The sequence below is a fragment of the Triticum aestivum genome, chromosome 7D (genome assembly GCF_018294505.1).
Source record: "Triticum aestivum cultivar Chinese Spring chromosome 7D, IWGSC CS RefSeq v2.1, whole genome shotgun sequence".
In the NCBI taxonomy this organism is placed as follows: domain Eukaryota; kingdom Viridiplantae; phylum Streptophyta; class Magnoliopsida; order Poales; family Poaceae; genus Triticum; species Triticum aestivum.
This window is the reverse complement of record NC_057814.1, coordinates 384160632-384184559: the sequence shown is the minus strand read 5'-3', so window position 1 is coordinate 384184559 and position 23928 is coordinate 384160632. Positions and strand designations below refer to the sequence as shown.

General features: G+C 42.4%; 1 protein-coding gene and 2 non-coding genes across 4 annotated transcripts; 1 reads left to right on the top strand and 2 right to left on the bottom strand.

Moving 5' to 3' along the window:
* The first annotated feature begins 10409 nt into the window (after positions 1-10409).
* On the top strand, positions 10410-10494 carry TRNAY-GUA (transfer RNA tyrosine (anticodon GUA)). The gene is given in 2 exon segments: positions 10410-10446; positions 10459-10494. It is a non-coding gene; the product is annotated as a tRNA-Tyr (tRNA).
* Positions 10495-10965: 471 nt separating this feature from the next.
* Positions 10966-17136, bottom strand: LOC123164759 (dihydrolipoyllysine-residue acetyltransferase component 1 of pyruvate dehydrogenase complex, mitochondrial). Of its 2 annotated transcripts, none has more exons than XM_044582314.1 (17): positions 16737-17136; positions 16639-16672; positions 16001-16050; positions 15869-15913; positions 15671-15744; positions 14734-14803; positions 14241-14639; positions 13154-13214; positions 13032-13076; positions 12867-12950; positions 12381-12457; positions 12235-12297; positions 11957-12027; positions 11801-11861; positions 11660-11720; positions 11504-11578; positions 10966-11419 (listed from the first exon to the last, which is right to left on the bottom strand). In XM_044582314.1, the coding sequence occupies exons 1-17, from the start codon at positions 16974-16976 to the stop codon at positions 11361-11363; spliced, it is 1569 nt and encodes a 522-aa protein (XP_044438249.1). In that variant the 5' UTR covers positions 16977-17136; the 3' UTR covers positions 10966-11360. The 2 variants fall into 2 exon arrangements, with proteins under 2 accessions (XP_044438249.1, XP_044438248.1); XM_044582313.1 differs by having other exon boundaries at positions 11504-11584; positions 16737-17135.
* Positions 17137-20141: 3005 nt separating this feature from the next.
* TRNAS-UGA (transfer RNA serine (anticodon UGA)) lies at positions 20142-20228 on the bottom strand. Its single transcript has one exon. It is a non-coding gene; the product is annotated as a tRNA-Ser (tRNA).
* Between the last annotated feature and the right edge of the window lie 3700 nt (positions 20229-23928).

Genomic DNA, 23928 nt, shown 5'->3' with positions numbered 1-23928 from the left:
CTAGATATGCCATAGGAGGTTCCCAAACAGAAAATAAAGTTTATTCCTTTTTCCACCATTCTTTCACTTTCCATGGCTAGCCGTATCCACGATTGCCCTCCATACCAACACTTTCCAAGGAATTTATTATTTGACAACATAAAGTAAATATTTATTTATTTTTTGCATTTCGGGACTGGGCATCCCTAAGACCTTTGCCTTACTCTCGTGCAATGACAAGTGAATAAACACTCATCTTGAGAATAACACATCTAGCATGGAGAATATTAGCCACCCGTTACCGTTCTGCGAGCGAAACAAACACACAAAAGAGAAGTTTATTTTGAAAATTAGATATGGCACATGCAAATTTGCTTAGAACGGCAAAAGAATACCGCATATAGGTAGATATAGTGGACTCATGTGGCAAAACTGGTTTAAAGGATTTTGGATGCACAAGTAGAGGTCATACTTAGTGCAAAATGAAGGCTAGCAAAAGATTGGTAAGCGACCAACCAAGAAACGAATAATCTCATAAGCAAGCATTAAGCATAATTAACACCGAATAATGCACCACAAGTAGGATATGATTTTCACTGCATGATTATTGACTTTCGTGCATGCATAGGGAATCACAAACCTTAACACCAATATTCTTACTAGAGCACAATTACTCATCAACATAACTCATATCACATCATCATATCTCAAAACTATTACTAAGAATCAAGTTTATTTTGTCCAATGATCTTCATGATATTTTCTTTTACTTTATCCTTCTTGGATATCTATCACTTTGGGACTAATTTTCATGTGTTGCTTTTCATAAGCTCAAACAAATATAAGTGAGGATCATGAGCATAACAATTTTTCTTTCTCTCAAAATAATTTAAGTGAAGCAAGAGAGAATTTATTTAAAATTTTACTAACTCTCAAATAAATCTAAGTGAAGCAAGAGAGCATTTCTTCAAAAATAACAAAGCACGCCGTGCTCAAAAAGATATAAGTGAAGCACTAAAGCAAGTCCTAGCTCATAAAATATTTAAGTGAAGCATAGAGAGCAATTCTAACAAGTCATGATATAATTTTGGCTCTCACAAAAAGGTATGTCCAGCAAGGATTGATGACTTAAAACACAAAATAAAACAAGCAAAGACACATATCATACAAGACGCTCCAAGCAAAACACATATCATGTGACGAATAAAAATATAGCCTCGAGTAAAATACCGATAGTTGTTGCAAGAAAACGGGGATGCCACTCGAGGGCATCCCCAAGCTTAGTTGGTTGCTCATTCTTGGATAATAGCTTGGGATGCCTGAGCATCCCCAAGCTTAGGCTCTTACATCCTTCATCCATCGTAAGATAACCCAAAACTTGAAAACTTCAATCACACAAAACTCAACAAAACCTTCGTGAGATCCGTTAGTGTAAGAAAAATAAACTACTACTATAAGTGTTGTATCAAACCAATTCTTATTTTGTTTTTGTATTATATCTACTGTATTCCAACTTTTCTATGGCAAAAACTCATCAAAGAAAACCACAAAGCCATCAAAATAAGCACACAACACAAAGAAAACAGAATCTGTCAAAACCGAACAGTTTGTAGCAATCTGATTTAAACGAATACTTCTGGAACTCCAAAAATTCTGTAACATCCCAAAATTCTAAATTTTGGAATGTTATATTAAATAAATAGTTTTGATTGATTGTTTGATAGTGGTATGTTTGCTTGTGTGAAATTGAGTGAAATTTGAAACTTATTGAAAGTTGAATGAGAGGGAATAAAAGGACTTTCCCAAACTTTCATTTTTGCATCTCCATGAATTCAAATTCATTTCATCACAAAACCCTAGAGTGAAGATGATATGACTTCTTCCACTTAATTAAATGAAAAGGGTTTTTGAAAATATTTGAATTTCATTTGGAAATATTTCAAATTCAGAAACTTTAAGCAACTCAATGATTTTCATGAGAGAAGATAAAATTACTTCTTCAAAACATATGAAATATGAGTTGGAAGTTTAAAAGAATCAAATTTAAAGCCCCTTTTGAAATTATTTTCAATTTGGAGTTATTTGGGTTTTATTCAAATTATTTTCTCCAAAAATAAAATATAGAAAATAGGGTAAAATGATTCCCTACAATAGAAAATTGGAGATAAATAAATTTGAAACTATTTTGGTATTTTTAAAATGATTTTTATTGGGTTTTATTGCAGCAGTAGCACTCTTTGCTTTATTTAAATTTTTCCGAATTTTATTTGACGTTAGAAAAATTCTTGTTATAGAAAATTGTTTTCCGAAAATTTTGATATATAATATGCCTATATAAAGTTCTATTTTTATTTTCTTTTTTCAGTTTTTCCTTTTATGTTTCTATTTTTTTTAAACTGTGTGTGCGGCCTACAACTATCCGTTGCCCACGGGCGCAACATAGTAAGCAGACAGGCCTGTAACTGTTTTTATTTATTTTTCGGTTATGCTTAGAGAAAAAAATATACTATTTTCAGAAATATTTCTTTTTCTTAAAAAAAGTTTAAAAAAACTGCAGCGCGCGTGCGCGGGCCGGCCGAACCCTTTAGCCCGTGCATTTTTCTCTTTTCTATTTTTACGTCTATGTAGTCACACATTGCCTAGCCTTTGACTCTTAAACCTCTTTTCCATCTATAAATATAGACCTATAGACCCTCCGAAAAATCATCTGATTCGAGTTAAATCAATATTTTGATTTGACTAATTCATTAAAAAAATATTTTTCCTCTCCTGCGGGACTTCTGGAAGTTGTCCCCTCTCTCCGAAATCGTCTTTTCTCTACCTTATAAAGGTATCTTTCTTTTTTTTTATATACTTCCATAGTTTATTATTTCTAGACTAGTACGATAGAATAATTAGATTATTAATTAGTCTGTGTATTTAGACATTAGACCTAGAATTCTTTTAGCCGTAACTATTTTTCTTCCGTAAAACAGCTTGGCCCTGATTTTTTAAATAGCCATAACTTTTACTCGCTCATCCAAATTAGATGAAACCAGCGCCTATAGTTTCGTCTTGTTTTCACCTATCCAGTGAACCTGTCACATCAACTTTTTTTAAATTTTCAAATTTCGAATTCTATTCAAATTCATATCCAAACTTCTTTTGATCATAACTCGAGTTTTATAACTCCGATTTAATTGATTCTTTTTGCAAATCGAAGCTCTTGACCTAAACTTTCTGATAAGGCCAAATTCACCCAATTTTGGTACTGTTAGAAATTGTTTTCTGTTGCAAGAGTTAATTGCTTGTTTTCAAAGTTTTCCGAGATCTTTCTTCGATTCTTTTGCATGAGCGCTTATGTATGCAATTGCTTGCTTACGATAGATTGATCGGAGTGTGACGAGTAGAACTATCAGGAGTTATGAGTGCGAATCATCTTCATCAACAATACAAGGGAAGTTCGCACTTTGATCATACTCTTCATACCCAGTTTTTATGCATTAGTTTCAACCCTCAAACATTGCATGAGTAGGATTTTGATAATATGTGGGTATTGAGAAGTAGTTGTTGAGGAGGAACCTATTGTCTTTTATCAACCCTGGGATTACTACGTTATGCTTATACTGCCATGCTATGCTCGTAGACGTGGTTTGGTTTGAGAGAATTCATGAAAGATGTGAGAGTTATGTTTAACTAAGGGAAACTTAAGGTGGCTACTTTAATACACATCTGGGTGGATTGGTTGGGGCACCCTGGGGATACCAGTGGATTGCCCGGACACCTGGGAAATCCAGTGTTGTCCAAGGAGATCCCGGGGTATCCGTGTGATCATCCTATGGTTCGCCACCCAGGCTCAAAGGGATCATAAGATTATTCATGCTAGAAACTTCCGTATGCAGCCACAAGCCATTATGGGCTCTGGCATAGTTGAGTATGTTGTATGACCTCTTTCAGTGGTAGACTAGCAGATGTAGGGGATGTATGTGGTATGGTCTACCCGTCGAAAGAGTTAATGCTTCTGAAAGACTGTGTCTCGGTCATCCGTTTCTCAAACATCATGTAGTGCGAGAAATACAACGGAGGAGATCGAGTCTTGTGGGGAAAAGTGCGCAAACCTCTGCAGAGTGTATAGACTAATCATGGTTAGCCGTGTCCCCAGTTATGGACATCTTGAGTATCTGGTACTTGAATTATTGATTTGATCTCATCACTTTACTCAAATAATTTGTTGGGTTATAACTATTATTTTGGGATTGTGTTGCAGGAACCTTCTCAATGTTTTCAACCAACTTTGTAGTTAAATAAAATATATTCCTTTGTTGTAGGGAAAAATTAGCTTTATGCAAAATTTAACCTAGAGTCTCCACCAACCAAATATGCTTGTAGTGATAGCCATTATTTAGCATTGCTCTACAGTGTGAAATTGCCAGTACATTCAATATACTGACCTACATGGCTGCAACGTCCCATGTTACAGGATCTTACGACGAATAAGTGATACGTTAGGGTTACAATTTCTACACTCAACTTTGCCGTTGGTGTTGATGGGAATCCACAACTTTGTTGTTATTTCCGCTATTTGGATTGAGGTAATAGTATTTACGTTACTTTATACATGTGATTTACCTCTGTTATAAATCCTCGAGTACTGTGTGTATCAGCATACCGATCCAGGGATGACACTTAAGCACAGAGACTTGACCGTCTGAGGTCGGGTCGCTACAAATTCTGAAAAAATAGGACGAGCTGAGCAATTTGTATATTAATCTTCTGCGAAAAGAATCAGGCGAAAATCTCTTTCTGAATAAAAATGAGAATTAATTTCGTGAGCACAAAGTTTATGTCTTTTTCAGCAAGATCAAACAACTATCACCCCAGAAGATCCTATTGGTTCTACTTGGCACAAACACTAATTAAAACATAAAAACACAATCATAATAGTAGCATAATTATGCTAACACTCAAGAACAGAAAGCAAAAAAGCAAAAATAAATTTTATTCATTGGGTTGCCTCCCAACAAGCGCTATAGTTTTACGCCCTTAGCTAGGCATAAAGCAAGGATCTAAGTTTTGTCATCTTTGGTTCGAGATCCATAAGATGCCCTCATGATTGATTCATAAGATGGCTTAATTCTAGTTCTAGGAAAGTGTTCCATACCCTTCCTCAAAGGAAATTGGAACTTAATGTTGCCTTCTTTCATATCAATCACGGCACCGATAGTGCGTAAAAACGGTCTACCAAGAATAATTGGACAAGACGGATTGCAATCAATATCAAGAACAATAAAATCTATGGTCACATAATTCCTATTTGCAAGAATAAGAACATCATTAATTCTTCCCATAGGCTTTTTAATAGTGGAATCCGCCAAGTGCAAATTCAAAGAACATTCTTCAAGATTGGTAAGGCCAAGCACATCACATAAAGATTTCAGAATTGTAGAAACACTAGCACCCAAGTCACACAAAGCAAAACACTCACAATTTTTAATCTTGACTTTGATAGTAGGTTCCCACTCATCATGCAATTTTCTAGGAATTGATACTTCTAATTCAAATTTTTCTTCAAGAGCTTTCATCATAGCATCAACAATATGTTTAGTAAAAGCTTTGTTTTGTTCATAAGCATGGGATGAATTTATCATGGATTGCAACAAAGAAATACAATCAATCAAAGAGCAACTATAATAATTAAAGTCTTTGTAATCCAAAAGAGTGGGTACATCACTAGCTAAAGTTTTGACCTCTCCAAACCCACTTTTATCAATTTTCTCAATAAGATTTTCACCCTCCGAAATATTGGGACGCCTTCTACTTAAAGTTGACTCTTCTCCAGTCCCTTTTTCATCATTATTAACTTTACTAAACAAGGATCAATAGAAGAAACACCAATCATTTTAAGATCTTCATCATTCTTATCCTCTAGTGAGATTGGTTTAGCGGCCATTTGATTTACTAGAGTAGCTTGTGCATCGGATATTTTTCCTAGCAAAATTTCAGCAAAAGCATACTTAGATTGGAGATTGCAAACTTCTCTACTAATATCATCAAGTTGTTTTGTAATAGCATGTAGCACAACGGAGTGTTCCTTAAGTTCTTCAGTAAAATACTTATTATGCTCAAATTGTGTAGTCATATATTCCTTAGTACTTTTCTCAATTTCAAGAACAATATTTGGGTAAGGAGAGGCGAATAAAACGACAAATTTTTGTGAAGTGGGGGAGAGGAAAACGAGAGGCAAATGGCGAATAATGTAAATTGCAAGGAGATGAGATTTGTGATTAGGAACCTGGTTATGATGAAGATCTTCCCCGGCAACGGCGCTAGAAATTCTCCTTGATGGTACCTGCAACTACGTCGATATTTCCCCGGAGAGGGAGGGATGATGTAGCACAGCAATGGTAGGTATTTACCTCAGCTATGAAACCAAGGTATCGAACCAGTAGGAAGACCAAGAAACACAACGTAAACAGCACCTGCACACAAACAACAACACCTCGCAACCCGACGAGTTAAAGGGGTTGTCAATCCCTTCCGGGGTACGGCGCCTCAAGATAGGCAAGCGAACATGAGGTAAATTGTAGTAGATTGATAGATCGAACGCCAAATAAAATAAATAAAGATAAAATGCAGCAAGTATTTTTATATTTTTTGGTTTAATAGATCTGAATAAAAATGCAAAGGAAAAATAGATCGCAAGGAAAATATATGAGGAAGAAGACCCGGGGGCCGTAGGTTTCACTAGTGGCTTCTCTCGAGAAAAATAGCAAACTGTGGGTAAACAAATTACTGTTGGGCAATTGATAGAACTTCAAATAATTATGACGGTATCCAGGCAATGATCATTACATAGGCATCACGTCCAAGATTAGTAGACCGACTCATGCCTGCATCTACTACTATTACTCCACACATCGACCGCTATCTAGCATGCATCTAGTGTATTAAGTTCATGGAAAACGGAGTAATGCAATAAGAACGATGACATGACGTAGACAAGATCCGTTTATCTATATGGCGGTAGATATAGATCTCGTCTTTTTATCCTTAGTAGCAACGATACATACGTGTCGGTTCCCTTTCTGTCACTGGGATCGAGCACCGTAAGATCGAACCCACTACCGGGCACCTCTTCCCATTGCAAGATAAATAGATCAAGTTGGCCAAACAAAACCCAAATATCAGAGAAGAAATACGAGGCTATAAGAGATCATGCATATAAGAGATCAAAGAAACTCAAATAACTTTCATGGATATAAAAAGATATGATTGATCATAAACTCCAAGTTCATCAGATCCCAACAAACACACCGCAAAAAGAGTTACATCATATGGATCTCCAAGAGACTATTGTATTGAAAATTCAGCGAGAGAGAGAAAGCCATCTAGCTACTAACTACGAACCCGAAGGTCTACAAAGGACTACTCACGCATCATCGGAGAGGCACCAATGGAGTGGTGAACCCCTCCGTGATGGTGTCTAGATTGGATCTGGTGGTTCTGGACTCTGCGGCGGCTGGAAGAATATTTCCTCGACGTATCTAGGGTTCTGGTATTTTTGGGGTATTTATAGAGCAAAGAGGCGGTCCGGGGGGCACCCGAGGTGGGCACAACCCACCAGGGCGAGCCTGGGCCTCCTGGCGCGCCCTGGTGGGTTGTGCCCCCCTCGAGGCACCCCCAGGTGCAACCAGGGCCCATTTCCTTCCTTCTGGCCCATAAAAAATCATCGTGAAGTTTCGTGGCCTTTGGACTCCGTTTGATATTGATTTCCTGCGATGTAAAAAACATGGAAAAAAACAGCAACTGGCACTTGGCACTCTGTCAATAGGTTAGTACCAAAAAATGATATAAAATGATTATAAAACATCCAAGATTGATAATAAAATAGCATGGAACAATCAAAAATTATAGATACGTTGGAGACGTATCAAAGCCCTAGGTGATAAACTAGTGCAAGATTTTAGTGAGTGATTCTGACCCAATCTTCTTGTTCCTGTCGGTGATGGTCGAGGTTGGACTCGGTGGAGGCTTCCCGGTGATGGACGAGGATGGACTCGGTGGAGGCTTGCCGCTGCCGGTAACGGACGGGATTGTGCTTAATGGAGGCTTCGGTTTGGGGGGGCACCCTCCTCCTCTCCCACTCCCACGGCCAACCCGTCAGCCACCCCGCACAGGTCCGGTCGTGGGAGGAGACGGATGGACAGAAGCTCGTGTGGGCGCTGTTTTATGCCGCTGGGGGTGGAATGGGGAGAAGATGGATGGGTGGCCGGAGGGATGGGGACGGGATAGGGCGGCACCAGAGGTTGCGGCGGTGTAGGGCGGCGCCGGAGATGGGGCTGGATCGGGGACTGGGGGCTCGGCCTCTGGTATGCTGCGGGAGGCTAGGGTTAGGGAGTGAACAGAGAGAGGTGTGGGCGCGTGTGTTGGGCTTTTTGGCCCAATTTTGGACACTCGATGGGAGGTCAAAAATTTGGGGTTTCCAGTGGGCGGGAATATGACGGGTAAGATGTGTAACGGGTATGGGTAATGACATGCCGTCCCCGTCCCCGTTTACCCGCTAGGTAAGGTTGTTCACCCAATAGCTTCCCCGTGGGTATAACAACTGGCATATCCCCGTCCCCTAATAGATTAATTACCCGTGGGGACATGGGTAACGGTTAACCATTGCCAGCTTGAGTGGGATGGGAGTGATGAGAATGTATTTGTGGAATTGTTTTATTAATATCCGGAATAGTTCCGAGAGGTTTCGAAAGCGTTTCGGGGTCACCAAAAGGGTTTTGGTGAATATCGGATATTACAGATTAATTATATATAGGTGGAAATGTTTCCGGGGATGTTAAATTATATATATCAGGTAACAGGACAAAGAGGGACACGATGTATTACCCAGGTTCAGACCCTCTCGAAGAGGTAAAACCCTACGTCCTGCTTCTGTTGTATTGAATGTGGATGGGGTACAAAGTACAAGATGGTCTACCTTGATAACAGGACAGAGAGCACGAAGAGAATCGAGCATGCATGTGCTTGATCATTTGCTAACCAGTGGGCCCCTCAAAAGTTTTGCATGTGAGGATCGGTTTCTTAGGGGCGGGTAGTTGATCGGGGAGGATCCCGACCTACTCTATAGATTCCTTGTTGCTCCTAGTGTCTTGATGCTCGGCAGGCCCTGAGCATGGTTTCTCTCTTATTTAAGTTTTAGAGCACGAATCTAGGCCCATCTCTGGCAGGCCCGTGGGACCTCATTTCATGAGTCGCTAACATCCGGGATCCTCTACTCAAAGAGTATCACCAAACTTAAGTCACCATGTACTACCACTCCACTTCAATAAAGAATTCACTATTGCAAGTCAAGTCATCACAACTCCACAGTCACACACTCTCACAACCCTGACATGTACATGACCACGCAACTAGAAATGCCCACATATACGAGGAGCAAATCAGGCACGCCGGACAACATCAAAAAGGTCACCGACGCGACCAAGAGCCCACTCAAGGGTGAAGGGACCATCCAACAGATCCAAGTCTTTGAACTGGAGACATAAAGCCGAAGGGCCCACATGGGGCCGGCAAGCAACCCCACCCCTTCTTCATTGAATTCACCCAACAACGATTCAAGACACGAAGATGGGGATCTAGGTACGCGGGACCACTAGGGAGGCCTAGTCAAAGGCCGGATCACCTGTTGTCTGTCACCATGTGCCATGCTCGCATCATCTAAGCGCTACTGTATGCCTCATGTCCACCGTCATTGTGCACAAGGCCGGGCATCTAGGCAATAGGACATGTAGGGAAGCCTCTTAAGGGCATGAGCACACATCGTCCACCTCCATATGCCACACATCGTTCCACCAATGTCACACACCTCATACCCATCGCCAATGTGCCACCGTCGACATCCAACCTCGAACGACTAGGAAGACAGCAGCTGCAATATTGCCTCGCACCATCGCCCCTCTATCTAGTGCGACAGCCGACGCCACCCAAGGTCGGAGCTGGCGGGGCCACCATAACTGCCACCTCGAACATCGCCTCCTTAAGTCACCTCGGCTAGCCACCCCTGAAGCCAAGATGTGCGTCCAAGGACATGGCGCCAACATCTCGCGAGGAGAGAAGCCCTGTCTCCATCGTCCGTGGAGCGAGCGGTTTCTTCCGGTGGTGGAAAGGGGAGTGATGAGGGGAGAGGAGGTCGGGGATGGTGATGCCGCACCCCTGGTAGTGACACGGACACCAATAACAACTTGATTATTACTATGGCTACCCGTTATGTGTTTTACCCCCACCTTGCCAAAATATAGTGCATCGATTTTTAGGAGAAAATATATTGCATCTTAACGACAGCATGCGTACTAAGGATGACTTAAGAAGTTTTCTAAGGCTCTATGCATTGGCTTGTTGTGCCCTGATTACAGGTAGATTATACAATTCCATTAATTCAGAAACACAAACCGACCTTAGCTCAGTTGGTAGAGCGGAGGACTGTAGTGTTGCAGATCAATCCTTAGGTCGCTGGTTCGAATCCGGCAGGTCGGAAATATTTTTCTTAATTATTTGTTCTCACTCCTATCGCTGTTATCTTCTTCCTCTCCTTTTTTCGTTCTTTCTATTTATAATCCTTTTTGTCATGTGATGTACTTTCGAAATATGTTCCCGAAAAATCACCAAACTGCAAACAAAACTGGAGCCAGAGAGATGAAAACTCTGAAGATATATGAACTCCCTTTTTCATAAATTTTGTACATTGTAAAGAAAACACGCCTTTCATTCTGTTTTTGTCATGGTCATTCGGCCTGCCCTTGGAGATCAACATGAAATCCATGCAGATGTAGCCATCAACCCAACATCTATCTCCACAGTATATTGCATCTTAGGATATATGCGAGATACTCCCTCCCTCCGACCCCAAATACTTGTCAGACAAATGGATGTATCTAGCACGTATTTTAGTGCTAGATACATCCAATTTTATCGCACAGAGGGAGTATGACATAAACACAACTGGGGTAAACTGACAAACAATCTGAGATGCTCAGAAGTATGTATATCAATATTGTAGAAAGAATCATTACTTATTACTGCCATCAAGCCATGTATCGAAGTCATGGGCAAAAACGTCTTATGTTGCCAGAAATCCTCAGGAAACGTGGCAACAAACCTCAGCCTCAAGAGTTGATGTTTGCGTAACCACATCAAACATGAAATGGCCGTAACCTCTCGGGGCTCAGCTCCCAAATTAAGGAGGAAAAAACGCCGTGGAGTTGCCAACTCTCTTATTAATTTACAAAACTGGTTGCTTATGCGCTGGTGATCAAGCAACTGAAACTAAATTTGCACCTAGTGTCTTTTCTTGGGCCACCTCCAAAGAATTCTTGGAAACACGATAACACAGCACCTTTCATTTACAAAAGCAGCCTCCTGATGTCGCTGAAGTTCAATGCCAGCTCCGTGAAAAACTTGCCTGTTCCACAATGTAACATACAAGGAAGAATGTAAATGACACGAGAGCAGACAGGTGAAATTACAGGGCTAAGACGATCAATACCTCCTACTTGCCCATCAAATATACGATGATCAGCAGACAGTGTCAGCATCATTTTCGTTACTACAGCAGCCTTCTCTGTTCCTGGACAAAGCAACATGAGTTTAAATATGAATGCAACTATTTTGAGCAGGGCGTCACATATTCAAGAAAATATACCGTCATTGTCCATCACAGGCTCCACAACCTTGTTACCCCGACCAACAGCGAGAATGCCAGCCTGGCAGAAAGATATGAAACACGATTATCGGTACAAACTCAAAGGACCTCCTTATGACAGGACAAGGGACAAGGAGGAACCTGCGGAGGATTAATGATAGCACAGAAGTGGTCCACCGGATACATTCCTAGATTTGAGATACTGCATAACCATGTAGAGGTCAAGATGTCAAATGTGGAATATCATACAGTTCGACAGCATTAACTTGCAGTGTCAAACATGCACAGGTCACTTGCCTGAAAGTACCCCCCTGGAACTCATTAGGAGCAAGCTTCCCAGCACGTGCCTTTTCGGCTAGCTGTTTGACCTACAATAGTTAATAAGGGGAAACCATAAATCTTCCATATCCACTGGAACACTGAAATTAGTCTACAATTATGTAAGAATTTTGTATTTTCCGTGCTTCCATATGCAAGCTTGATTCTGGTTCACAATAAGAACTGCATGCAAACAACTTTGGACACAAAAACATGCTGCTGAAGAATTCTGCTTAAACTTTAGAAGCTTGTCATACCTCTGAAGATATTGCTGATATAGTCTTTTGATCCGCGTTTCTTATTATAGGAGTCATCAGGCCCTAGAACAGCAAAGACTGTCATTAAAGAAGTCCAAGTGTCCAACATATGATAACAAAAACTTTTGTTTATAATGCTGCCATACCTTCTCTGTAGCAACAGCAATAGATATATCCACTGAATCACACTTCTGGGCTTCTTCCTTCAAATTGTCCCAGTAAGCTGGCAATTAATGATAAAACATGAGATTTACATAATAGAGGCTAACAAAGTACTAGACATACCCAGAATATGTGACTGAACATTTAAATAATCAGTCGAAGCACGAACTTCAAGAAACACAAACTCCGATGCAATATCATTGTTGAAACTGACCTAAGTTAAAATGATTTTTTTTCATGTACCTTCTGATCAATATGGAAATGAATTGTGTTGTGTTCAAGGAGTTTTATCATAGGATTCTACCACTGTCCCTAGGGACACCACACTGACACTGGTTTTTTAGTAACGAAATGTCTACACCAAGAAGGTTTGCACCTGATATATCTGATTTACAACAAAATCCGGTTGTCTTTCATAAAATAAAGAATAACTTAATTTTATATATTGGCAAAAAATGTTGCAGCATTACCATTTGCTTCAGGAACGTTCCTTAAGGCAAGTGCCACAGCTTTTATGACAATATCATTTACTGAAACTTTAACACCGTGTTGCTCTGCAATATTAAAATGCACAAGGGAAAAGGGGTTACTCTGGTTACCAAATTAATGAAACATCGAAAAAGATGAATACACACCTTTGAGTTCATTCCTGAATGCGAGTAAGGGATCCAGTATAACATCTGGCAACGATATCACACATACAATCATGTCAACAAAGCCATTAAGATTACAGAAGGTACATAGAATGAATACAAACCTTTGGATAGGTACAAATGCGGAGTAGTCTGTTTGGATTCAAGCAACCTTTTTGCAATCACCTACATAAATAATGTTTGTTACTTTTGAAAATATAACAATGCATGTATTTTGACATTGTGAGAAAAAACTTGACCAATTTAATCTGCAAGAAAGGCATATTGGTTTTTTATTTTGAAAAAAGATGTATTCCCTCTGATCCATTTAATTGCCGCTGGTTTGGTACAACTAGTTTTATTAAACCAGCGACAATTAATATGGACCGGAGGGAGTAATGTTATCAATAGCAAGATACTCCCTCCGTCCCATAATGTAAGACGTTTTTTAACACTACATTAGTGTTAAAAAATGTCTTACATTGTGGGACGGAGAGAGTAGCAATTAAAGAGAAGGATCATTTGTATTGGCACTTATTTACACCTCTAATTTCCATCCCAGCAAAAAAACTTCCTTCTCTCTGCACCCCATTGTTTTGTGTCACTGCCCTCAGATGAAAGCTATTTTGGTTGTCAGGAAAAATGCCTCAGGTAAGTTGCAGGCACCAATTCCAACTAAAAGGTACCTTCATTTTCACTCTTCAAAGTGGAATCACAATATCTTCATTTTGGAGAAGGGGCGGCACCAATTCCAACTAAGAGGTGCCTTCATTTTCACTCTTCAGAGTAACAGCACTAGAAGCTCATGCCCCCCCCCCCCCCCCCCCCCCCCCCCCACAAAAAGAAAAGAGTTGCAGATTCTGTTGCTTCAATACCTTCATAGGGATGTTTTTTATTTAATGAGCATCAGCTTGCAGGCAAATTGAGAGGAAGCAAAGACTATCAACAAACAGGGCCTAGATGTGGGAGTTGAGAAGCCAACTTCGTTGTTAACCAATATGTGGTTGCTCCCAACAAGATACAAAAATCAAAAGGCCTGCCAAATTTTGGCATTACAATTTTAATTTTATTTTGAAATAAAGTTAATTTTCAGATAGAATGGTGATCCTTCTTTTACAGATTGTGATGTGAAACAAATACAAATCTGAATTAAGTCTTCCATAAAAGTGTTTGCTGATGCAATAAAATAAAATAGGTAGCCAGACACAGTACCTTGCGTATCTGAGTATTGGTTATATCTTCAAATGTGCCGCTCTTTGGTGAAGTTGTCTGAGAGTGAACTTGGGAATCACGAGCTGGTTGGGGCGAAGGTGCAGCTGGAGCTGTCTTTTCTTTGGCTGAACTTAAAGCAGTGCCTGACTTCAACGCAGCCAAAACATCACCTTTCAGAAGGGTGCCACGGGGACCTGATGCCTTCAGTAAAGAGGCATTAAGACCATGTTCTTTGATCAGCATCTTAGCTGCAGGGCTGATGCGGCTCATTACTGGGCTTTGTTCAGCTGCATCAACTTCGACAGTTTGTGCTGCACTTCCACTTGACTCATCCTCCTTATGGTCACCTCCAAAGGAGGTATCAGCAGGTATCTTTTCAATATCATCGGATTCTTCAACCTTCAAATGGACATGGCAAAAGTAAGTACTGCTGACTTCAAAATTCAGTGGCCAATGAAATAAAACGAAATATCAACTAAGCATGGAGCTATACCGTGACATAAATGGGTTGTCCAACCTGAACATCCTTTGAACCTTCAGGTACTAAAATCTTGGCCAGATACCTGCAGAATTAAAGTGGTGAACCAAAATGAAGATGTGCACAGATTACACAGATATGCATGGGACAGAAGAATAAACATAAAAGGCGGGCAAGCACAAGTTGTACCTAGAGAAAGAAGTTTAGAGCAAAAACACAACACTATATAACAGTTCAGTACAACAGAGTAATATGGTATAATAACAGAGGATTTTTTTAAAACAAAAATTGGACTCTCTCTGTAAAGAAATATAAGTGATCTAAACGCTCTTATATTTCTTTACGGAGGAGTACAATGTAACAACTAAGGTCAACGGATAGCGTACACATAGTTGCCACGTAATGTCCATCCCGATAGTGATGAAATTGGTTACAGATTAATCAGTTTCACGGGGATTACTGAAACCTTCCTATGCACATTTCATACAGAACCTAATTACACCTGTATCAACTAGGGATTTAATGTCAACTAGCAAAAGCAATAGGGAGAGAAAGGGTTGTCAATGTAGTTTGGATAAGTCAGCCACTAAAAAAGAATGGGCAGAAATGTAACAACACCTGGCAAAATATTCAGATTACTTGCAGCTAGAAAGAATGTGGGAGCCATAAATTTGGATGGTTGCTAGTCAAAAATAAATAAATTGGATGGCAACCTGTCCCAAGAGCATTCTGACAAGTTCTATCACTGCATGGGAATTCTAATGAAACCTATGTAACTTGTTCAAAGTGTAAAAACCATATTGCGGTGAACTATGTAAACTTTGCTGAAAATCATTTCCTTTAAGGAAACACTTGATATACACTATTATTTGTGTAATTAGAAAAGAATGACATGAGAAGAGTCAACAATCTCTCTTCAAATGCAATGGAAAGTGGAATAAGAGGACATTACCCCTCTTCAAGAGTTTCAAATTCAAGCGTGGCTTTGTCAGTTTCTATCTCACAGATCACATCACCAACCTCTATCTGCAAACAACATATAACTTTAGAAGGTACTATACCTAAAGTTGCTAAGAGAGAGAAATGTAAAGAACCCTATACTAGGATATTCAAGGCATATCATGGAAGATTCCTATAACAAAAGCCTCACCTTATCGCCTTCCTGTTTTCTCCATTTTGTGATGTTACCTTGATTCTAATGAAAATTATGTTAGAGTCAAATATGTATAAACGGGGAAAACGCAATCATCAGGTATTAGTATGACCATTTTTAAGCTCTTACCATTGTAGGGGACAGCGCTGGCATCCCAATCACCATGTGTGGCGGAAGCCCTGCCAAAGTTATAAGAGCAAAATAATGATATAATGGACATTATTCGCTATAAATGTTCAAGTACATCTTCACTTGAAAATTAGGTTGCAAATGTAATAAAAGAGAGAGGATGTGATGGCACAAGTACATAGTGTGACAAAAGGATGCGCTCAGGATTCAATAGTAATTGTCATCAAGATACTACGTAGAATTAAGAGTCCTCAGGTTACTAACTTCCCTTGGCTGCGCGTGAACTTATGTCGTTGTTTACCAATTATATTGAACAACGATCAGGAAGCACTAATAGTCTAAATCGGAAAAAAAAACTGGCATTTCCATGAGGTTCAAGTTCACAATCAGGCATTTGCATTTCAGAGTTCAGTTGACGCAAATTCAGGCAGAGACGAATTGCACAGGATCCATAAGCTATTAAACATTTGCATGGCTTGTTTATATGCAATAAAAATGGATGCCGAAATTAATTCTAGTGCATATAATAATATTAAAAAAAATCTCCACCGAAAGCGCACGTGCATAACAGCATATGTTTCCCTGAAGAAAAAAAACATGCATTCCCCTGAGACCATGTTAAAGTTAGAACACTCTACCTGCCGACGAGAACCATCGGGCCTGCATACCAACCTGCAGTGGAAATTCCAGATGAGTACACAATTACGCGAGAAAATGGATTAAACTTTTGACCAACCCTGTAATGTCCCCCAGTGGATGCTGGGAACAGCGTTGCCGGATTCGCTCGGGCCATCGTGGAGCTCCGAACCCAATCGATCGGTCCAGATCGGGGCTCGAGTGCGCTCCGCTGGTTCGCCACGGCCACGGGGCCATGTTGTCGCGGGGCTCCAGGGGAGGGCAGCGCAGGGGAGACGCGTGGGTGGACGGCTGCGCGGGAAAGAGCGGCAGGCAGGCAGCGGCGCGTCCGGAGGAGCATGACGGCGGCCTGAACACCGGTCAGGGAGGGCGGAGAGGAGACGACGCGGCGAGGTAGGGCGGAGAGGCACTTTCGGCGGCGCCGGATTTAGGAAAACGATGGTACCCCGTCGAGATTGACTCTTGGAGGGGAAGGAGGTCTGGCCGGTACAACTGACCGAGGAGGGCTATTCAGGGCCGGGCCGGGCCGAGCAAAGAGCCACTTTACCTCTGATTATTCTTTATTATTGTTTAGATCGCTTTATCTTTTCCCTTATAATAATTAAAGCACCGGTTGAGTCTGTCGGATTCACCGTCGCGGGACTTTTGCAGAAAAGCCCTTATGTTTTCGGGTCATTCAACCCGCAGTCCTTTCTTAAGTGGAAAAAACGCTTCGTATAAGAATTTTGCGAACAAAGCCCTATAGTTTTCGGTATTTGGTCCGCAGTCCTTTGTAAGGTGAGAGAGAAAAAACCGGTGGTCAATTAACTGTAATGGACTTGAACAGATAGGCTATTTGCTCCTATCTCTCGGCAAAGATTGTGTGAGTGTGCAGTTATGCTTCGGATGCTTCGCCATGGAATAGATCGATTCAGTTCCCCTTCTTTTTCCGGTGCACTCGCTTTGTATCTCCGACACACAAGGAAGGACGCGGTGGGAAGAAAGCTGCCCTAGCCTCTGTCCGGTCGATCATTCCGCTGGCATCTTGCATTCACGCCTCCGTTTGACTGCCGCTCGGGAATGTAGTTGTAGATACGTGAGTCTTAGTGGGTCGTTGGCTCCACCTCTTATCTCCTTCTACGACATGCTGTAGTCGTCGCCATATTCAATATGTCACTTAGTCATATCTGCCTCGCAGCGGGTCAGCACCTCCGAAAGAAAGGGAGGGAGGACTTCATTCAGTGACTCCGCGATCGCCCTCTAAACGATCAAAATAAGGTAAAGCTTGAAGATAAGTTTTGTACTCGATTAATTTCTCAGTCCCTCTAGTCGGGTGGGCGCCGGCCGGCCGGATCCCCCTGAAAACCGTACGTGCGGGTCTCCCCGCATGCGGCTCACGCCATTTGAGGTGGCCCAGCCCAGCATTCATTCGCAAATCCTGTAGTGAAATTGAGACTGCTCGACCTCGGAAGCTAATTCGCGTGTAGGCAGCGTTGTCTTAATACCGTTGACTGTATCTATTCATTGATACATTGGCTCGCCCCCCCCCCTCTTTTTCAAGAATGAATGAGCCGCTCGGACCTTCCATTTCCGTCAAATGACCCGGCTTCCCCTGGCTCTTCCACCGTCCGGGCTCCCTTTCCTCCCTATGCTCCCCCGGCGCAGGCCCACCACGCTTCGCGCCTGCGGCGTTTTCGCCAGACGGTCTTTGCCAGTAGTGCCATCCTCCCCGCAGGCTGTCTGTATGGGTGGGTTGTCCCTTGCTGCTACGTTCTGTTAGGCGCTATGAATTACAGGAAATTCAGTGGTTGACTTGGACAGCAGGCGGGTTACACGTTCCACTGTGCCGAGATGTGAGGTGCAGGTGGTGATGATCACCCCGGGGTATGCGCTAGCGCCCTTGACGGGCACTCCAGGACCCGCCTACGCTCGTGAAAACCCAGGTCGGTCCTCCGACCAGATGTGTGGATAACGAGGCCACCTTCACAACCTTCTCCCTTCTATCTTTATCCAAAGTCAGGTAGGGCGGTTCGCTTGAGTTGCTCAACCGTCCCTTTGCCCGGTGCTCATGACGCGCTACGGAACCTCCACCGTGCTAGCGGCATAGGAGCCTACTCAGCGTCAGCGGCTTCGTGCCGCACTGGAGTGATCCAATATGTGGTTCCGCACGTTCCACCACTTCTCCGTTCATTTCCAATACTGATCGTGAAACACCATGAGCAGCAGGATGTTGAGGTCCGGAATTCGAAGTGAAATTCTTGATTTGCCCGTTCCTAGTCGTCATGGGAAAGAATAAGAAAGAAATAAGAAAGAGATTATTCCCCTAGAGCTTGTCCAGTACCACCAGTACTCAAAATGCATCTCCGCGCGTCTACCTGGCGCTTTTATTAGCCGCCTTGCATGCAAGCGAAGCGCTATTGGCGGCAATTAATAGCTCACTGAGCGATGATTGATGCAGTCAGTCAGTGCCCTCGATTATTCTATTCCTGATAGAAGGATCATGGCGCCCCGGAAGCATTCCATCCAGCAGCAGCATCTCCTTCAACCACGCGAGGACAAAACTGATGTTAGCTACATTCGAGCGTTCACCGCACAGAGGCGATCTCGAACACTACCTATGATAATAAATCCAAAGGAAAGGTCGACAAAATGATTCAATCTGACTTTATCGGTATTCTGGATTGAGTAAAAAAGGGATATATGAAGTTCAAGGCCTTGCCAAAACCGTCATGGCCCTATTATGTATAGGCCGTACTAAGCCAATAGCGAATAACAAACTCTTTCCTGCTCCCTCGACCTTAATTAACTCCCCCATCCTGCCAAGCCTCAGCTGCCAGCCCATTGTATCTAAGCACACTGCGGCAAATTGATACAAGTAGCTAAAGATCTCGCATCCGACATCTCCGGCCGAACGGTTAGGCAACACTAGGGCGCCTGGGTCAAAATTCCACTTACCAAACAAGATGTCGAGAGGCGAACTCTGTAATTCCCCTCCTGCAAAAGTGATAGCGGTTGTAGCATCCGTGTGGAAGAGGGTAAGCTTTCGGCAACACCTTTTGCAGATTGGAAAGGATGAATATTTGTGTTGGGTCCTGCAGACCAGGATAGCTTCAGATCAAAACCTAATAAATGTACCTAGGGTTGATCATATTTTTTGGGCAATAAGTATTCAGGAATTTGAGCGCTTATGTAGCTAAAAACTCTGCCACCTGAATACTTGATTCATTAAGGTCGTCACCCTATACCCGGAAGTCTCTATCGTTTTCTTTGTCTGTTAAGCTTCACAGGGTTGGGACTCCCTAAATCAAACTGCAATCGTTGTTTATCAACCACTCACGACGACACCGAGATCTTCGACTTAGCTCCCACAGGTCATCCACCCGGGGCGGAAGATAACGAAAGGGAGACAAAGTCCTAACTAAATCAACACACAATAACCTCAACCTTCTACCCATTCCATCCATCATATCAGTCGAGGAGATTCGTTCTTATCTATAGATAAGGCAAGAGAGAACTTATGACCTCGCGGATGGAGAGGGATTCGAACCCCCGGTATTCCTATCAATACTTCGGTTTTCAAGACCGACTCTTTCAACCGCTCAGACATCCATCCCTGCGCTCGCCCGCCCTATCTATCTGCGCGCTGGCAGGTAGGGGCAACTCTATGTGATTCGCTACGCTTGCTTGCGCCCCACCCCGTAAGCTGACTCTATTGCCTAGCGGTTAGCGACACTTTTCCGGTAGTACGAATCGCTACGCTTCGCTTCTTTCTATATGATAATATGCACCGTCGGATCACTAAGGCCGACTTTCGTCTCTGCTCGACGGGTGAGTCTTGCAGTCAAGCTCCCTTCTGCCTTTGCACTCGAGGACCAATGTCCGTCTGGCCCGAGGAAACCTTTGCACGCCTCCGTTACCTTTTGGGAGGCCTACGCCCCATAGAAACTGTCTACCTGAGACTGTCCCTTGGCCCGCGGGTCTGACACAAGGTTAGAATCCGAGCTCTTCCAGAGTGGTATCTCACTGATGGCTCGGGCCCCCCCGGAAGGGGGCCTTCTTCGCCTTCCTCCTAAGCTGCGCAGGAAAGGCCCAAAGCCAATCCCAGGGAACAGTAAAGCTTCATAGGGTCTTTCTGTCCAGGTGCAGGTAGTCCGCATCTTCACAGACATGTCTATTTCACCGAGCCTCTCTCCGAGACAGTGCCCAGATCGTTACGCCTTTCGTGCGGGTCGGAACTTACCCGACAAGGAAAATCAAAGAAGAAGAAAGCCCTGGTATTCTCTACTTGAATTCAGGAAGATTCAGATACCGAAATCAGGAACCATGGAAAGCAGATACCTGATTCTATATATATATAAAAGGGATATAAGTGCTGGATCTGAACTATTGAAATTAGTGAATTGGCGGAAAAGCAGGAATGAAGGTTGGGACAGAAAGGGGAGAGGAGAGCCCGGACGAGGAAAACAAGCACCCCTTTTAGGATTCTAGGAAACAAGCAATACTTTCCCATCTTGAACTGAACTGAACAGAGCACAGAGACTAGAATCAGAACTGGAATTCCCTTCTCTGAATTCAAAAGCCCACCCGGACTTGGTTTGAGAAGTAGCTTGTTCAATTTGTCCTCAGCAGAAGCGAAACCTGTTGCCAAGAGATCGAAATTCCAATCAGAAAATAAGTACTTTGAATCAAGAAATGACATTGCGTAGAAGTGAAGTGAACTAGAGAATTCCAGTCAGAAAAGCAATCGGATACTGAAATCTCTTCTCTGAAAGCTAAAGCTTTACAGATTATAGGAAAGCAAGCACCACGAAGGGCAGTACCCAAACTATAGGTTATCTTGTGTCTGGGCAAGCAAGGTCAAGTAGTGGCATCCTATTACCCTAAATGGAAAGCAAAGTAGGTTATTCAGCCATCCCTCGCGAACAATCAGAAGTCCCAGTTTCCTTAACTAATCTCGCCAATTTATCACTTGACCGACCCAGAGACTAATCTATCGTTGGCCCAGGCAAAGAGTGAGAAAAAGCAGCAAAAGGAGTAGCTTGCAGTGAGGAATGAAAGCTGGTGTTTTACCACCATTCAGCAAGAGAAACCCACTGGAACCTTTTCATAGGACCATAGAAAACATGCTGCTTCCTGTATAGAGATGACTGCTTCTTTAATGAAGTTGATCGTCTATCTCAAGTGGTGGTGATCGACTCCACGAATAGCCTGAACCTGAGAAATGTAGATCTGCAAACGGGAACTTCCTGTTGTCTCGAATCAGGTCTGCTATTTCTATTCATAACTCTCTGGCTGGAATCGACCAAAATAGCCCTTGACGGCAATAAGAGGATCCTAACCACTACACGGTTCGAAATATCAATCGAATGATACCTCAATTGAACCTGCTGAGTCAGTTATTGGAAAGATATCACTATCAGCCTCACAGCAATCTTTAGGAAAATGCAGACACAGTAGTTTTTTCGAAACTTGTTCAGACACCGCAAGCAACTACCAGTATCGATCTTCTAAAGAAATGACCTTCGTTGCCGAAGTGATAGACAAACAATTCTATAGCGGACTTGGACTAGCGACACATTTCTCCATATATGAAATTCAATTCACCCGACATCAAAGAGAAGCTCAAGCTCGGGATCAAAGATCAGCTACAGATCGGGCTGGCATTCATCATAGTCGGCAGCTTACTTTTGACTGAAACATTTACTTTGCACTACATCCGTAAGAATCTGATGGAAAATGACTGCAACGCAATCAATTTCTCCCTTCCTCGTGCGCGCGTATCGTATATAGTTCAATGAGAAACAATGCTTTCTGATATTCACGAATTGGATTCGAACCAATGTCCCCCGACTCCTCTACCGAATAAGGATCGTGATTCACATTTCCTCGTTCTCTTTCTAGCTGCCCATATGGGTGGCTGCTATCATCCCCTTTTGATAGCTTCTTATCCGCATCCGCGAGCATAAGCGGAATAGCCTGAACACTCATAGCGATTACCTCAACCCTTGTCTTTCCTTTGGCTCCGCTCGGTGGGGGGAACCCAATGTACCAATTCTTTCACTCGACCCTGCTCCTTCTTCTTTCTCATTTGCCTCTTTCCCTCTCTCCTGCTCCCCCCCGACTATCACTCTATGGAAAAGCTAAAGCTTTCCTGGCGCTTGGTGAATAATCTTTCTATAGGGACAAATAAAAGCCCAGTTTTGACCTTGCTGCATATAACATCTAGCATTTCATGTGTCTGAATGTAACAGCCAATAATCTGGTTTGCAAACCTATCTTTGCCCTCCTCGACTGCGGGAGCCCTCCATCGTTGCAGTACAATAGACGTTAATTTCAAGCATAGCTTACTGGACATACGGTCAAGAACTTCTTGCAGCCTTCGAAAGAAGACTTTAGACATGACGCCAACACCTACGATAGGAATGCCGAATAGTATATCGTCTGCGTAGCGAGCGAAATAGACGTACTTGGTAGAATCCCCATTCTCCTCTTGGGCCATAGCATCGAATTGCAAGTCGAGTTGATGCAGGAATGATTGAATCAAAACAGGCGAGATCGGTGATCCTTGTGGAAGGCCGACTTCACTATTTGAGTAGTCATTCCCTTTCTTAGAAAGTATCGGTGTCTTGGGAAAGCAATTGATGAGGTCAATGAGAGGAGCGTTATCTGTACCTAAGAGCTTAGACAAATGTTCAAGTAGTAACCGATGGTCTATGCTATCGAAACACTTGACCACGTCCACCTGAACCATATAATCCATAGACGGCCATTGAGTTAATGCACGGAAGAAGGGCCGAGAACCTTGCGGAAGCCCTGCGCAGATGGGGAAATTCGTGGATCTAATGAGTCATTGAGTAGCTCTGCCAACGCGGTTAGTATAAGTCGATCGGCTGCCGCCGGTTGAGTGATAGGCCTACCTAAATGCTCCCGGCCTTTTCTTTGGTCTAAAGGACCTAAACTACTCACTTGCCAAACTGCCTATTCATATGCCCTTTCCTAAACCACTTTGCTAGTTCTATACACCTGCCAGGATGCTTCTATTGCTTGTTACGTATTTGATACTGCTCACTATAATGGAATAGCTTTGTACTCAGTACATGATTGCTTTATAGCACCTGTAGCTTATGCAAACAAATTCCCTCAGAGTGGCAGCTTTTCAATGTCTAGCTAATCCACTGCATCTTATAAATTGTATAGTTATTCAACCTCTTCCTTCGAGCTCCTATGGAAGACCTTGGACGCACGTGCCTTAGGTGATCTATATTTTCTTTAGTTTAGAATTAGTCTTTAATTTAGGCCGCAGGTTTCTACAA